Source organism: Adiantum capillus-veneris, chromosome 6, assembly GCF_014529385.1.
Source record: "Adiantum capillus-veneris isolate H3 chromosome 6, ASM1452938v2, whole genome shotgun sequence".
NCBI lineage: Eukaryota > Viridiplantae > Streptophyta > Polypodiopsida > Polypodiales > Pteridaceae > Adiantum > Adiantum capillus-veneris.
The window spans coordinates 17,584,291-17,601,484 of NC_140936.1; the positions used below are offsets into that span (position 1 = coordinate 17,584,291).

Below are 17,194 nucleotides of genomic sequence, written 5' to 3' on the forward strand. Positions count from 1 at the left end.
TAAATGAATCACATTCATGCCTTAAAATTTTCCTTGTCGTGGGTTGCTTAAGGTGCTTGGATTGGACTCTCAAGCTCATGGATTTTTATATCATCCTCTTTAACAAAGGTTGACTTGTTGGAAGGACTAGAAAATGTAAGGATGAATATGCAATTGTAGCATTGCACATGGGGGAGGGATTTGCATGGAAATAGAGTTGTGTCTCGTTGTATTGAGTAGACGTTGCTTGTGATCTACATATATTTATACAGTGGGTCATCTATTTTGGCATATACTTATTGATATGCATGGATGTTTTGTACCAATCCAAAGAACATCGTCGTGGTAGGTGTATTCTCCCAAAAAAATAAATTCTTAGTTTGCTATCAAGCATGGCACATTGTTAATGACTAATTTTTTCCTTATAGTGTCTTTTTATCAATGCGTGAGACAAGTCTTGCATATGTTGGTAGGGAAAAACATGTGCTTACTGTAATTTTAGTTAAACTGCAAGTTTAACAACAAACACAAAACTTTGATGCTTTCTATAGGTTTGGAATGTGCTTTTGCAAGGCTATGTCTCTCTCCTCTTTATGGTATGCTGAGACACTTTGCTAGATTTTGCTCGGTCTTGCATTAGCTCGGAAAATTTTGCTCGGGATTTGGGATTTCTCCTCCCTCTCGTATGTATTCTTTCAAGAACAATCTCCTAACAGTAGGGTAAATCATTTTTTCTTCCACCCTTAGGGTTCTATACCAATCCCCTGCCTTCCCACTTAAGGTTAGGCTTAAAGCATTAGTCTTATGCAAGTCATTGTGTTCTCCTAGAGAATTGCATATTTGTTCAAACACTTCGATATGATTTCTCACATCCCCGTCTCCACTAAATTTTTGTGTGAGCTTGGCTATTTGTACTGCCTTACTTCTAGGCTCTCTATCAGGCGTGTTACGCATATTCTCAACAATAGATCGATCGATAACTTGAGCAAATGTTGCCAAGTCACCTAAGTGAGCAGGCACCGTGGGTGAAGGCGCTCCAGAGACTACATGTGGAGTAGGTGTTGGCATTGGGCTTGGCGCATAGGAAGCCCTTGGGTTCCACGTTTGGTATGGTGTTGTGCCATGTGGTGGCCCAAAGTTCATATGGGTGGCCCTGGGCATAGCAAACGTCGGATGTGACATGCTAATGCTAGCCGATATAGTCCCATGGAAATAAGAACTTGGGTGTTGTGGTTGTGGAGCATAGGTAGTTGAAACAATGGGAGGGGTAGGAACTACATGAGTACGAGGATCCATGGGTGTATACAATTGGTACACACTTGTAGGTACTGTTGTAGGCATTGAGCTACCATGTAGCGGTGATTTACTAACAAATGAGGTCCATGGCGTGTTTCTCGGCATGCCATCATTGGGGTAGGCATGGTAGCCATATTGTCATCAAGGAAAGATGAGCTAGACTTGGAAAGGTAAAGCTATCGCTTGTGGGCTCAGATTTCACTGAGACCCCTGGTGAGACAACATATGGGGGATCCATCGGACTTACTGAGGGAGTCTTCATTTGCGATAAGGTTGGTTGTTTAGCTTTCCCTCTATCCAAGAATGCTAATGCTAGCCGATATAGTCCCATGGAAATAAGAACTTGGGTGTTGTGGTTGTGGAGCATAGGTAGTTGAAACAATGGGAGGGGTAGGAACTACATGAGTACGAGGATCCATGGGTGTATACAATTGGTACACACTTGTAGGTACTGTTGTAGGCATTGAGCTACCATGTAGCGGTGATTTACTAACAAATGAGGTCCATGGCGTGTTTCTCGGTATGCCATCATTGGGGTAGGCATGGTAGCCATATTGTCATCAAGGAAAGATGAGCTAGACTTGGAAAGGTAAAGCTATCGCTTGTGGGCTCAGATTTCACTGAGACCCCTGGCGAGACAACATATGGGGGATCCATCGGACTTACCAAGGGAGTCTTCATTTGCGATAAGGTTGGTTGTTTAGCTTTCCCTCTATCCAAGAATCTCATGAGACCCGTTGAAGGAATGTGGATCCCCTTGTTCTGTCTCTCTAGCTCAATGACTCCATGGATGACCTCACAAACTCTTTGTTGTTGATCCTCCACACTAGTAGCACCCGTTGTGGATTGTAGGACATCTAACCAAGCCATGTGATAGGTGTGACCTATATATAGGTCAGTTAGAGTTTTCATTTGTAGTTCGTACTCCCAGTTCTCATTTAGGAACGCTCCATCTAAGCTTGAGGTGCTAGGGGTGTCCTTTGAACTAGATGCAATGTGGCTCTCTATGGGTTGACCCTTAGTGGTCGCTAATTCCGGAGCACTCGATTGCTCTCCTAGAAAAGATATTGACATAGGGGCTTTTGCTTTTAACTCTCTTCGTTGCTCCGCCTTGCGTAAGCTCTCAATTTCCTTTTCCCTAGCCGCGATGATGTATCACTCAACCTCTTGCACTTCGGCAAGGCTTCTACCATCAGGTAATATAACCTCGGAGGGAAATAACTCTGAAGAGTCAGGGGTGCAGTGAATGGAGTATTCACGTGCACACTCTCTAAGAGCATAGGGTCTATGTTGGTCATGAATGGAGAATTTACTCCCCCCCCCCATTTACATCATTAGATCCATGTTCAGAGCAAGTGGCTCTACTAAAGGTTTCCTTCAAGCGGCTAAGCACGCTCGATCCGGACCGTGGACCCATGGCATGCATGTCTTGGCTTGAGATATCAGGATTAGGCATTGGGAAACCCTCCATGACGTCGTAGTCAGAAGAAGAGTCACTAGCCGCTATGTTTGGGTCTTGGTTTGTACTACCTTGGGTCCCCGCCGAGGGTCCAGAACCTAAGGTAGGTGGATATTGAGAACTCGCGTAAGTCGAAATGCTCTCTAGATGCTCGACCTCTAGCACACGGCCAGAGCGCAGATGCATGTGCCTTTGGCACCCTACAAGCGTCGGTGAATAACCTCGAAGGTTAGTCGCTTACTTTTTTAGGCGTCCGTTTTCACTCGTTTTTTTATGTTTTTCAATGTTGTTTAATAATCGGTTTTTTGATTAAAGTGTGTGATAGCTCGAAACGAGCATATCACTTAGAAGGTCACGGTGTGCTTTACAGCACAACGTTCAGTCACCTGAAGCTCTGTTGGTCCTCAAAAAGGTCGATTGTTAGCTACTTGTGAGGCTAAAATACATAATTTCAAAGAGCAACTGAGGCCTGAGCTTGAGCATGAGCTTGTGCTTGGGTCTGGGGGATATTCCTGATCCGATCCTACCCTTAATTTTATTTTTTTTATTTTTTTGGGATAAGGTCGCCGCAGCCGCGATGTGCGCGCGAGCACACAGATACCTAACCTACCTACTTACCACTAATACAGCTACTATTACACACTAACACACTACTACATCAACTCACTAGCTAACAGAACTACTTACTGTACTTTACACAGAACTAACATTATGGATCTACACCCTTAATACTAACACCTTATCATAGAGAAAACACAGTACCTTTCAAAACCTTATTAACAAAGAAAACACAGTACCTTTCAATTCCTTATTAGCAAATAATACACAGCAGCAAAACAAAGTCCTTCTTCTCAACACACACACCTTCCTTCTCTACCTTTCCTAAAATTGAAATTGCACCACAAAGAAGCACAGAGTGACATTCAAGCTTAGTGTATGGCATTCCCTGGCAGCGGTGCCAAAAATGTGCGCTCTGTCGCACGTGTCAATGCAAGGGACTTGCCGATACACTGTGTGCGAGCCACAAATGGCTCCAAGCACGCAACTAGCCTAAACTACTAAGCTCAAAGATGGCGATGGTGTGTCACTCACCACTCTACGCTTGCTGTCGTGGAGGATTCCTCACTGTGAAGAAGAAGGAGCCGCCGATGCACTACGCTCAACCGCTTCGCCGTCGTCGTGCCGTCATTGCAATGCTCGATCGCACTCTCTCTCTCTCTCTCTCACGCACACACACACACACACACACACACACACAAGGAGATAAAGAAGAAGAAGATGGAGATGGAGCAAGAGCACTCTTCAATTGCACAAATGAGAGAATGAGTGAATTTTAGGTTTAGTTGACTTTCATATGAACTCGCCCCATTCACACTTGGGCATGCTTAGCCAACTAATCCCTTGAATGTTCCAGTTAGAGTGCGCCTCTCATTGTAAATCACTTTTACCATTTTCCTATTGGAATGACAAGCCCGGTACCTGACTCTACCAAATAAATAATACGGCGTCCGTCTTAGGTGATAGGAATGTGTGTGAGGGTTAACACCTATGTACTATTTGGTAACATGAAAGAGGTTTCCCTATCTCTCTTACTCCCCCTCCATCCTTCAATTTTTCCATGTCTTTCTTAGTCTCTCTCTCTCCCCCCCCCCCCCCCCCCCTCTCTCTCTCTCTCTCTCTCTCTCTCTCTCTCTCTCTCTCTCTCTTTGTCTCCATCCTCCGCTCCCCCTCTCGATCCCTCAGTTTTGTCCACACAATCAAAACATTAGAGAGGTTGTCTCTCCTAGTGCTCCTCATTCTCCCTAAGTAAGTGAGTATTGTTCTCTCTCTCTCTCTCTCTCTCTCTCTCTCTCTCAATTTTGTCCACATTGTCAAAAACTTTGGTGAGCATGTCTCTCCTAGTTTTTGTGAGGAGCTAAGTTTGCAAAGCCTTAGTGACTACGTTTGGTGCTCTCTCTCTCTCTCTCTACCCCTCCCTCTCAATGCCTTCCTCATTCTCACCCCCCCCCCCCCCCCCCCCCCCCCCCTCTCTCTCTCTCTCTCTCTCTCTCTCTCCCTTAATTTTTTCCACATGGTCAGAACTTTAGTGAGGATGCCTTTATTAGTTTTCCCTATGTGACTAAGTTTCCAAAACCTCTTTGACTACGCTTGGTGCTCTCTCTCTCTCTCTCTCTCTCTCTCAATGCCTTCCTTGTTCTCCCCCTAGATCTCCCAGCCATTCGGATTATCTCTTACTCCCTTCGATGCAAGACAAGATGTTGGGGCAATGGAGAAGAGTCAAATCCATTGCGCACATTATGTTCACTGAAAGCTCGAGGGTCTGAGTACCACACACGACTAGAGTGCTTAGCTTTTGGTCACATCTGAACTGGCTTTCCTCATTTTTTAGCCATGAATTAGACCTACACACTTTCCTCTCTCGCCACACTATGGGATCTCCATTGCGAGTTTCATCACCAAAGCATCGAGAATCACACATTAGCCACACACATACTACATCACATGTAACTTTGGTCCCATAGGTTATATTTGACCTCCAAGAACAATAATAAAATCTCTCTCTCTCTCTCTCTCTCTCTCTCTCACACACACACACACACACACACAGTTTGTTCACATGGTCAAAATTTTAGTGAGGATGCTTCTCATTAATCTCCCTAAATGTGTGAGCTTGGTCCTCCCTCCCTCTCTCTCTCTCTCTCTCTCTCTCTCTCTCTCTCCATCCAAGTGTGTCCCTTAAATTTATGTACTATTTGGTACTACAAATTGGTTTGCAATATATTTTAATGGGTTCGTTTTTAACCAAGCGTCTTGAGGTGGTGGCTTTGATTTGTTGTTAGTCATAATCACATGGAAGAAAAAGCTAAAATGAGAACTATTGCTTACGAATTCTCTTTTGAAATAGAGAGCTTGCTAGGGTTTCATGGCTTAAGTTATATTTGTGCAAGTGTTTTATCCATTTACTTAAAGCACACAAGCTAAAGTAGTAGCTAAAGTAGTGAAATTGAATGATCCTATCAAAAGCACTCAAATGGGTTTCTAACTATATTTCTTATATAATATTTTTAAAATATCAACATTTAAAAGGTACTGAACAAAACTTAACCACATGCTGAAAGCTTAATCGCTCAAAGGTTTCAAATATATGGAAAAATACACTCACCTAGGTTTTGACCATGGTGGAGAAGAGTAGTCGCACTTCAAAAAGAAAACAGACTTACTTAGGTTTTGACCATGTGGATAGAGTAGTCGTAGTTCAAAAAGAGTGGTCACAACATAGGTGAGCAAGTTTTCACCACATGTTGAAAAGCTAAGAGAGTGCATTTTTGATTGCTCAAAACTCAAACGAGAAACTTTTCCTCACACATTTAAAACCTACGTGAGAGTTCTGTCCATGTGGTCAAATGCTAAGTTGTCAAGTTTTGTCCACAAGTTCAAAAAACCGAGTGAGTGTGTTTTTAAATGTTCAAAACCTAAGTGAGAAAGTTGCTCCTCATTCTCAAAACCCAAGTATTTGAGTTTTGACCAGAGACCTTTTGACACAAATCTCATCTTCAAAGATGAATGAGCTTTATTTTACAAATAGCATGTTATACCTTCTTTTGTGTACAAAGTATGAGTTATCAATAATCAAGCATGCTATAGACATCAGCAAGGTGTATTTGTATAATTCTACCCTATTAAAGAATCCTTGGCTAGACATTATTAACATAATAAAAAATGACATATGGGCCATGACAGTAGATCTACCTATAGGTACAAATTAGTCTTGGGATGTGCAAAAGAAATCTACTGGAGAAAACTTATCTCCCTTATTGCATGGAATTGATAATGACCCCAAAGTTTGATATATGATTTTTACATATAGAAGAGATTTATACCCCTCAAATAATTGTTTAATTGTACATTGTTGGGTGAAACTATTTGATTGCAAGGAGACATTGTAGATGGTACTTTTGTCTAGCATAAGCCTCCAAGAAAGATATGATTGTAGAATTTGTATATAATAGTGCCTTTTTGGGTTTTGACATATATAACACATGTTATCATGATAGCTTCATCATTATCTAAAAATTCATCAAAGTTGCGTGTTATCTTGGATCTTAATGGACAACTTCTACGTTGTTATTTTGCAAAATCCAAAAGTTCCAAAGTCTTCAAGTAGTCAAAAATTGGGTGATTCTTCAACCAGAGTGTATGGAGTTTCTTGATGTCTTGTTTTATAGATTTCATGTTGGAATTTGGACAACAACTTTGATCCACAATGTGTTGGCAATAATAAGGTGTTTAGAGACTTATGAAATTAAGAATTTTCCTTTCTTCATGATATGGAGTCCAAAAAATTGCCACAAGATTTCTAAGAATATCATATATCGACTCAATAAGATGGGGGTGGAAGCAATGTTTAAACCTCTTGAGTATGTTGGGAATCAATTTGGAGATGTTTGCAAGCATACAAGGACTTCTACTTGATGATAGCCCTTACAAGGGATGTTAAAATCAACTCTAGAATTGCATCTTTCCCAACTTCTTTGATGTCAAGGTTGCTGATTTGGTTTGGTTTAAGAAGTTTTTCCATACTTGGTGCAATTAAGCCAATCAAGTGATACAAGTGGGGTTGTCAATTTTGATCGCTATGATCAAGAGCTGATCCAATTTGAACATGCATTGTACAAGCAAATTAAAGGTGTTATTGATAGGTGGACCAAACCTAGTGATAGTGATGTCTCATCTTCTCAATAAGTTCAATCCAAAAGTCTTGGCAGCAAGCATGGATGATTTAGTCAATCCTCCATCACGTCTTACTTTAAAGAGCCTTCTCTATCACAAGGATTGGCTTCATTCATGAACACAAGAAAGCATGCTCCCTTTTTATTAAATGCTTTTCAAAAATCAAAGCTACATAAACTTCCTTTGATCTCAACTATAAAGGACATGGAAGCTATGCACATAGCTCAAGATTTGGGATCTAACAAGAGTTACATAAACAAAGCTTCTGCTAAACGTTTCATAGATATCTTATGAAATATGTATTCTCACCAAGTATGATATCAAAGCCCCATGATGAAAATTCCATTCTGATAGAGGGAACAATGCTATTATAAAGAAACTTGAAACTTCACATAATAGCTTTTCATCAAGATGCAACTTTGGCAACACATTTGAACATTAATTACTTTGTATTTTTGTGATTTCAAGTAGATATATTTGTACATTTATCTATTTTTCATATGATTGTTTGGTGTTTCTTAACACCACCTACTAAACGAGAAAATAATCTACTATTATGCCCAAGAAAAGGCTTTACTTAAGAACTTTTCACACCTGATTGCACCCTTTTGGATTTACTTGTAGTAATAAGTGACCTAGATAATGTGTCACCATGCTTCATGCCAAACACAATTGTCATACACGATGTGATCACCCAATTTATTGAAGGGTAAACCTCTATGTGTATGAGTGAAGTTACTCCTCAAGAATTTTAAAACTCTATGTACTCAACACAATTCATTTTATTAATATGCAAGACCTGAATTTGGAACTAGATGTGATAATTGTGCACATGACCTATGCCAATTAGATGAAATCTCTCTCTCTCTCTCTCTCTCTCTCTCTCTCTCTCACTCACTCACACACACACACACACACACACACAAATACATTGTCACACATCGGTAGTTGTATATTGATGCCATCATTTGTTCTTGTATCTTACCTCATTAGTGAACTAAGTAAACCGACATGTACCTTCCGTTTTGCTTTAGACATTTCACAAATTGCTGTATAGTTTGCTGATGATTTTGGAACAAAATGAAAGGTCTATAGTAAACAATGTGCTTGTATTAAGGATTCTAGAGAGACATGGCATTGCATGGGCTTAATCAAATAGTTTGGCACAAACTTTTTTCCCACAATGTCAAACCTACTCAACTACGGAGCTCATGGAGTTAAAGTGATTACTAAAAAAATAATGCATTTTCAACTTGCCATAGTAACTCACCATAGTTTAATCTAAAGATATATGTCTTTTCATAAAATTTTCTCCACACATTTATCCACATTTTGGCAATAAGTTAATGGAATGATTCAAACATAAAACAAGTACTATCTCATTAACAATTTTTATGGTTAGAAAGAAAATAATAATGATTGAAACACATAGAAAAACACTATATCATGGATAAAACTTCACCACATTTACAAAGTGGGAATTGGGAGATTCCCATATTTACTAATAAGGTGTTTTGGGGTAGTCTTCACTGGGCCAAAGTTTTCTTTGAAGAGAGTAGTAGAGACTAGATTGACCAAAGCGTATGCGGCCTTGGGAGGATGTGTTCGCAGGTTGAGTTCCAAGAAACCTGAACAAAGCTGTGGCTCTTTTGATACCCTGGTAGCTTGAGCTATGCTCTATGGGGTTCAAGTTTGGGGACCCTCTGTGGGTCAGGATGGGTGGAGAGGCCCTTGGTATCTATGATCTCTCGGCTGATCAAAGCCAAGGCCTCCGTGCCACCCGAGATCATTAGAGCGGAGTTAGCCCCCCCCCCCCAATGGAGATAGAGGCGTTACCAGATCAGTCTCCTTTATGCACAACTTATGGGATACTACCAGAGACAAATATGCCAGATTTACCCTTGAGTCCTCCAAACAAATAGCTTTACAGGGGGACACATCATGCCGGTATGCACAAATGTCGTCATGGTTTCAGATACATGGCTTCAGCATGGACAACTTGCCCCCCTTCGAGTGCTCCCTTGATGCACCGTCGTTGTCTATTACACGGGTGGGGATTACTAGACTCATTCTCCAGGACCTGACCCAGTTGGACATGGATAGAGTTGACACAGGAGTTGGCCACGAAGATGGCTTTCTATAGAGAGCATCTTCTCCAACTCACAGAGGATGGGTTTGTGATTTGACCCATCTATATGGATACACATCTATCTCATGGGTTACAGTGTGCCATTGGTCAGATACAGACATCTTCACACCAGCTTGAGATCTAGACCAGTAGGTTCAGAGGAATACCAACAGCTAGTAGGATATGCCGTCTATGCCATACAAAGCCAGAGACGGAGACACATTCTATATGTCAGTGCACAGTGTATTACGAGATACGGGGTCGCTTCCACTGTCTATTCAGAGAAGGCTTCGGACCCTTCTCGAGAGTCATGAGCTATCAGGACGAGAGATGTGTTGGCCTGTATCTACTTGCGTCACACAGACACGGAGATAGTTTACTGAGGAGATACGGAGAGAGACAATCCCAGAGACAGATTATTGATTTCTTCACACGAGACACTAAATAGATAGAGGAGCAGCCACCATTGCAAAGCTCGGCTCATACTCACACCCATGGTACTCTCATTGACAGAGCATTGGAGCTAGGGAGATCAAGATGCCCACGACAAAGGAGAGGAGCTTCACAACATCGACGAAGACTACGACAGAGGATTTGAGCCATACTATCTCGACATCTAGAGTACATATGAGGATGGATTCATCACCCATTGTATCTTTCTCATGTATTGGGCACCCATTGTATGAGTGATCACACATACCCCACAGAGTTTCAGCTAGTAGCACTTTTAGACTCATTTTAGTCTCTCTTTTTTGTACTCACAGACATGGTACCAGATTCACACGTTTGTAAAGGATTGGTCTTATAGGTCCTTTTGGCCCTTTGAAGACGTCATTTCATCTCTGTCTGTGTGTGCGCGCGCGCGCGCTAAAAATACAGAAGTCTATGACTTGCACTTTTCTTGTGAGTTAAATTTTCTTGGAGTTCTGATTTCAACTTAAGTACTTGTTGCCCCTTTTTTTCTGATTTTGTTTTGGTTAGACGGGATGTGCAATGGCTGCAAGTCTGGAGTGCTGAATTTGGTGGAGCTTCAACAAGTAGGGTGACAGGGCACACACATATGCTAGACAGGTTTACATTCGTACTTAGTCTCTATTGTGCTGTCCTTCTGTTTAGCTATGTGAATGTAGGGCACCGTGTATGACTATGGCCTTTACCCTGTAAAAGTGGCCATAAGTTTGCTGGATGGTACTGCACCTTTTATCAGGGAATGCTCAATGTTTGTTGCGGAATTTTGGTAAAAAGAGAAGCGTTGGCTATTTGGGTCCATGCAGGGGGGAAATGTTGCACATTACTAATGAGTTGCCTCATAATTTGGTGGATTTAGACAAAAAGAGTGAGTTGCCTGCCTACGCCTCAACTTACTGTGCTCTTTTGTATGATTGCATTGAGAAAAAATCCTGGGATTATGGAAAGCAAATACACAATCAAATAATCAAAGATGGCTATAAGATTAGTCTGTTAGTAGGCAATCTTCTTCTTCAAGTGTATATCAGTCATGGACATGTCAAGGATGCTAGTAAACTGTTTGACACCTTACGCCACAGAAACACATGCACGTGGGCCTTTCTGTTTGAGGGTTATGCTGACCAACAGCATTGGGAGGATGCTTTAGCTTTATTTTGGCGAATGTGGAGTGGTAGTGTACTTCCCAATAACTATATATTTGCTGTTGTTCTCCAAGCATGTGCACAGCTGCTCAATATAAAAGGTGGCCAGGTGGTTTATTCTTGCGTTATAAAGAGTGGTTGTAAAGTGAACAAGGCTGTGAAAAGTGCTCTTATTAGCATGTACACAAAATGTGGTTGCCTATGTGATGCACAATTAGTATTTGATGAAATGTCTAGCAGGAACATTGTGCTATGGAGTGCAATGCTTGCAGGCTATGCTAACCAAGGTCATTCAAAAGATGCTATCAAACTCTTCTGGAAGATGCAAAATGATGATTGCATAGAACCAAATGAGATGGTATGTATAAGCATCCTGAAGGCTTGTGCAAAGACAGGAGCTCAAAATGAAGGAAGGAAAGTTCATGACTGCATCGTGAGGAACAGCTTTGATCTGAGGCTGTCAGTTGGAAATACTCTCATTGACATGTATACAAAATGCAGATGTCTGTTGGATGCTCGTAGAGTATTTGACAACATTGAGCAGCCTGATTTCATCTCATGGAGTGTTATCCTTGCAGGGTATGGAGAGTCTGGAAATAGTTTGGAGTCCTTTAAGTTGTTCTCGGTGATGGAAAGTAGAGGAATACATGTCAATGGCGTGACTTTTTTGAATCTTCTGAAAGGGTGTGAAAGCGTGGAGTATTTGGATAAGGTAAGGGAAATACACACACACATCACTAGCCGGGGGCTAATTCTGAATGGCTGTTTGGAGAATGCTCTTGTTCACGTCTTTGCCAAATGTGGTGCACTTGAAGATGCATGCTATGTTTTTCAAAAGTTGTCAATACGCAATGTTGTGTCTTGGAGTGCGTTGATTACAGGCCATGCCTTTCATGGGTTCTATAAGGAAGCATTCATGCTTTTTAATCAGATGCTAAAGGAGGGGGTTTGGCCTAATGCAACTGTTTTTGTAGGCATTCTCAAGGTAATTTCTTCCTTGCAGAATGTAGAGGTTGGAAAGTGTGTTCATTCCGGGGTTTTGGAAGATGGAATAGAGACAGAACTGTTTGTTGGAAGTGCTCTGGTCGACATGTATGCCAAATGCGGATTCGTCAAGGATGCGCAACAGGTCTTTGATCGTATGCCGCGGCGTAACATTGTTGCTTGGAGTTCAATGATGGCATGCTATGCGGAAGAAGCAGCTCCAGAACAGGCAATTGTACTTTTCTGGCGAATGCAAAGGGAAGGCGTGAAGCCAGATGAGGTCACCTTTGTTAGCGTTTTGAAGGCATGCACCATGTGGGCCATGTTAGAGCAGGGTCAGCATATCCACAGTTATGCTTTAGATCTGGGGAATAGAAAAGTAAGCTTTTTTTTAGGGAGCACAATTGTTGATATGTACACTAGATGTGGGAGCTTAGCTGATGCACGCCGTGTGTTTGATGAAATAGAAGAGCGGGACGTGGCCCTATGGAATGCAATGATTTCTGGCTATGGCCAGTATGGCTTTGCATCTGATGCTTTTGAGCTTCTAAGGCAGATGGCTTATGAGGGTGTGCCATTGACTCATATAACCTTTGTAGGGCTCTTGTCAGCCTGCAGCCATGCCGGTCTGTTGGATGAGGGACTCCAGGTATTCGATTTGAGTAGTCCGGACTGCTCAGTCTCCAGAACAATAGAGCAGTATGTTTGTCTGGTGGATTTGCTGGGTCGAGCTGGGTGTCTCCATCAAGCTGTGACTTCTGTTCAAGAGATGCCCCTTCAGCCTGATGCAACCATTTGGCTATCATTGGTTGGGGTTTGCAGACTAAATTTCAATGTGGAGCTAGCAACTCCTTGTGTTAGGAATGTTTTTGAGATAGAACCTGAGAATGCTGTGGTCCTTGTCTTACTGGCCAATATAGTCTGCGAGGCCGATTGATCTCCTTCATATGTGGCTGACGCTGTTTACACTAGGGAAGCAGAATATGATTCGTTGCACCAAAGCAGGGGTGGACAAGCAGCTGGGCAGCAAGCAAGCTTGGGCTGGGGTTGACCAATGTGTCACAGGTGAGCGCCTCAGCAAATCAGCTACATGCAGCTGCTTGTCACGGAGGAGATTGGCCCATGGCAAAAGGGGATGAGCAGGCTCTCTTTTATGTGTAAAGAGCTTGTGAAAGACTCTTTGCTCATGCTATCTTTTCTCTGGAATTGGCTCCCATAGCCAGATTATTGGCGGACGAGAGTGTCACACTGACAGTTGGTGATGAAAAGTGATGGAGACTTAAGTAGCTATGCATACGCCTGCAGGAGCTTAAGTACAGGTTGATGGAGGGTCGGCAAGAAGATTGAAAGTAGGGATAGTGCTAGAGCGCTCCAGACAAGGAGAACTTACACTGCAATTGAGGATAGGCAGAGTACAACACAAAATCTTGAACTGTAAAAGCATCTTTCTTGATGGTTTGATGTTGACTTAGGTAGCAGTCAAATAGCACAACATGAAGCAACGTATGCCCGAGCAGCATATTGTTTAGTTGCATCAAAGGTTGCCAAAACTGTGGGTCCTAACACGAGAATATGATCTCAGGAAAACCTGATCAAAATATCGAAACGCTGTCAACCAAACATTGAAAGAACCCTGTCGTTGCATCAAAAAGCTGTCCACCAGACGTCTCAACAACAAGAGGCTTACATAGATGCATTGTCTGCCATACGCATAGAATTGCATTATAGGTCAAAGTCCTACAAAATAGCCTTTACCAAGGAAGTCTCTCTCCATACCAAGGGACTTTACACACTTGCATAACCAAAAAGTACCGCCCAAGACATGGCAGCAGATTTAAATAGCGGACAGGTAGTTGATGGCAGCATGTAACATATTGCCAAGCAGGTCTGCATAGCTCTTGAGACAACAGAAAGCGGAGGTGATAAAGATGGAATGCTGTGATAGGATATTCAGGTAGACGCCGAATATGGCCAACCTAGAGGTGCCGTTCAGAAGCCTGCACGATTGGTCATTTCCTGGCTGGCTTTTTTTTTCATTGGTTGTCAGCAAAAGTAATAGCGGGTGGCAGTGATGGGTGTAAAGGCCCTAGGTAATGGAAATGAAGCTCCTGACGTGCACTTAAGGTCTCCACACCTCGCAAAAAGATGGGAGGACATCCTTCTGTCCGGTGAAGGTCTTCACTAACCATCAACATGCCGACGGTAAACTATCTTTGCACCATTGCCATTATACTCACCCAGCAAAGCATGCTAGGAATAAAATCAACCCATATATTGCTAGGCAGGCTACAAGCACATTTGAACAGTAATGAGGACCGCTGTGCACCACCACGAATCTTCCTACCTGTAACCATGGTCTATTGAAAAGGGAATTGAATTGATAGCTCCTCTTCAGCTGACATTGAAGCTTGCACTACATAAAGGAAGGGCAAGCAACTTGTGTAGGTTCTTTTTCCATCCACGGGACCTCAAAATTCTTCTCATAAAACAGACCAAGCACAAGATTTCTAACTTGCCCATTGTTCATTCAATGACCTATATGTCCCACCCACCCACCCACCCACCCACCCACCGACCCAATTGAAACGTTTCAAAAACGTACTCTTTATGTGACAAGTACAAAACTTCTTCGATCTGTCCCAAATAATGCCAAGAATAAGGTGTTCTCTCAAATATTTCAAGGTTCTAATATAACTTCATTGTCAATGCATCTATCTCATGGATATTCTTTCCTTGTATAAATAATCATCCACATAAAGGACCAACATTAAAAGACTACTATTTTTCACTTTCTTCATATTGAGGAAATGATCAAATTTTCATATCATTTGGCTTCATAAGTGGATCAAAATTATGATATCATTCCCTCGATGCTTGCTTCAAACCATATAGGCTTCTCTTGAATTCACACGAATTTCTCTTTTTCTTTCTCAAATAAAACCCTTTCGTTGTTGTAAGTAGAGTCCTCATGAACATTATCATCTAAGACCGTTGTCTCTACATCTATTTGGACATGCTCCATCTCTTTAGCGAACTAAGGAAGACCTCTTAGCAAAGTAGTCATATTGACTCCTTGAGAAAAGAACTCATCAAAATCTTTTTTTCTTGAATCCTTTTGCAAGCAACATAGCCCTATGCTTAGGCTTTTCATCACTGGCTATGGTCTTCAACCAAAAGATCCATTTACACACGAGAAAGCATTTTTTTTTGTTGCAAAACTCACAATTGTGACTGAATTATATTGAGTAGCCCAAAAAAATTACAAGGTCATGCTCTTGTTGAGCCATGACATCATCCAGAGACTATAATTACATCAGGGCAGCCACCCCCACCGATACACATGGTCCAAAAAATTGTCCTTTTGAGATCTTTACGCCGTCCTAGGCATTCCATCTGCTGTCAACAATGCACAAGTAGTCCTAGACCAATCCTCCAAGTGATGCTTGTGCCCGAGCGTCCATATTAGCACTTTGCTTTCTTGAGTAATTTCTACGAAGCTTGCCACCCCAGAACCTCCAAACACACGGCAGTTCCTTATCTGCCATACATTATGTAAAAAGAAATATCTGACGATTTGAGTGTTGACTAAGTTTCAAGTTTGATTCTTTTGCAACAACAAAACCATTTTTTTAATTTAAGAGCACTCTTCTGATAAATCTTGTCATCTATCAACATAACCTTATCATAGCAAAATGGCTTTTCTCAATTATGAACATCATCTAGTCTAAGCTTGGCACACCCCATTCCACTTTATGCATGTTCAGAGCTATTAGGAGCATCACTTTGCATACGTCTTCCTTGTGGTGCATGGACACCTTGATGTCATTGCTCTTGAACATGTGGTGTAAGGTCTTAAAAAGGAATCTTCCTCATCTAGACCTCTATAGGAACGATTTTGTGCATCTTTTGCTTATTTTAGATGATGTTGGGAGAGCTAAAAAATAATATCCCATCTCACCAATGTTAGTGTAGATGATGTTGGGAGACCGAATTTTTTTTCAACTTCCCTCACACACATACCCCATCAAACGACAAGCACCTTAGTCGTCAAGCACGACAAGCACCTCAAGCTTTGGCCGGGTTTCCACCTCAAGCTTAGCCCTAGCTTACCTAAGGTCAAAGTACTTTTAACAATAACCTTTGGAGGTCTTTAATGAAGCCAACCCTAAGGTGTTTAAGCTCCATTAGCTAACCTTGCTCTTTGATACATCATCTCTCATTTAGACCCCTTTATCATTGGCCCCGTGTCGAGATAGACCCGAAAGCACATGTCTATATTCTAACCCTTGTTCCTGTCTATTCTCCCACATTGAATGATCTGTTTAATATGAGAAAATCATTTGCGTTGGCTAGATATTGGATGATTTTTATGACATTACCTCTCTTTTGAAATCATAGTCGTCCTCAACTATGAGGTAGAAGAGGTGAAGCCTTAGTCATTAGTCAATTTTGCTTAGCGGGTTGAGGACCCCTTTTTACGCTATGACGTCTTCCCAAGATGGATGACTAATCCATTTGGTGCTTGGGAGACATAGCTGCCGCAAGCATGTCTGCTCTTTATTCCATTTCATTTTCCCAAGTAGAGTGACAAATTCTACTTGGTGTTTGAGAGACGTGGTCATCACAGACATGATTCTAAGCATGCATAGTATTTAAATTTGTGCACAATAAAAAAAAGAACTAGTCTTATAAGACAAACATTGGTCATTTAAAAGAAATGTGTACATTTGCTTACTCTAATGTAGCATTGTAAGCATTGACAAGGTTCATACTATCCTCAAGCTGTATTCATTGCATTCATCGAGCATCTTCAAAAGGTTATTTTTTGAACTTAATAAGATACCATCAAATAATCTTACCAAGCTGTAGTACCTTGTCTTCATGCCAAAGAATAGCTTCAGATTGTAGCACCTCTTCTTGGTCTTCGATTTTGGGAGGGTCTTCAATAATTGGTTCACTTGGTGACTCTCCTTGGTAGGGCTTAAGTAGGCTCACATGAAAAGCATT

At 41.6% G+C, this 17,194-nt stretch overlaps 1 protein-coding gene across 2 annotated transcripts; it reads left to right on the plus strand.

Moving 5' to 3' along the window:
- Positions 1-10,350: 10,350 nt before the first annotated feature.
- LOC147455202 (putative pentatricopeptide repeat-containing protein At3g01580) lies at positions 10,351-13,818 on the plus strand. 2 transcript variants are annotated; one of them, XM_086514028.1, is made up of 2 exons: positions 10,351-10,496; positions 10,575-13,818. In XM_086514028.1, exon 2 carries the CDS (start codon positions 10,779-10,781, stop codon positions 13,122-13,124), a length of 2,346 nt encoding a protein of 781 aa, XP_086370154.1. In that variant the 5' UTR covers positions 10,351-10,496; positions 10,575-10,778; the 3' UTR covers positions 13,125-13,818. The 2 variants fall into 2 exon arrangements, with proteins under 2 accessions (XP_086370154.1, XP_086370155.1); XM_086514029.1 differs by having other exon boundaries at positions 10,369-11,915; positions 12,207-13,818.
- The last annotated feature ends 3,376 nt before the right edge of the window (positions 13,819-17,194 follow it).

Bases quoted from the DNA above. Each gene is read 5' to 3' on its own strand.
- LOC147455202 (XM_086514028.1), top strand. From the start codon at position 10,779: ATGGTACTGCACCTTTTATCAGGGAATGCTCAATGTTTGTTGCGGAAT.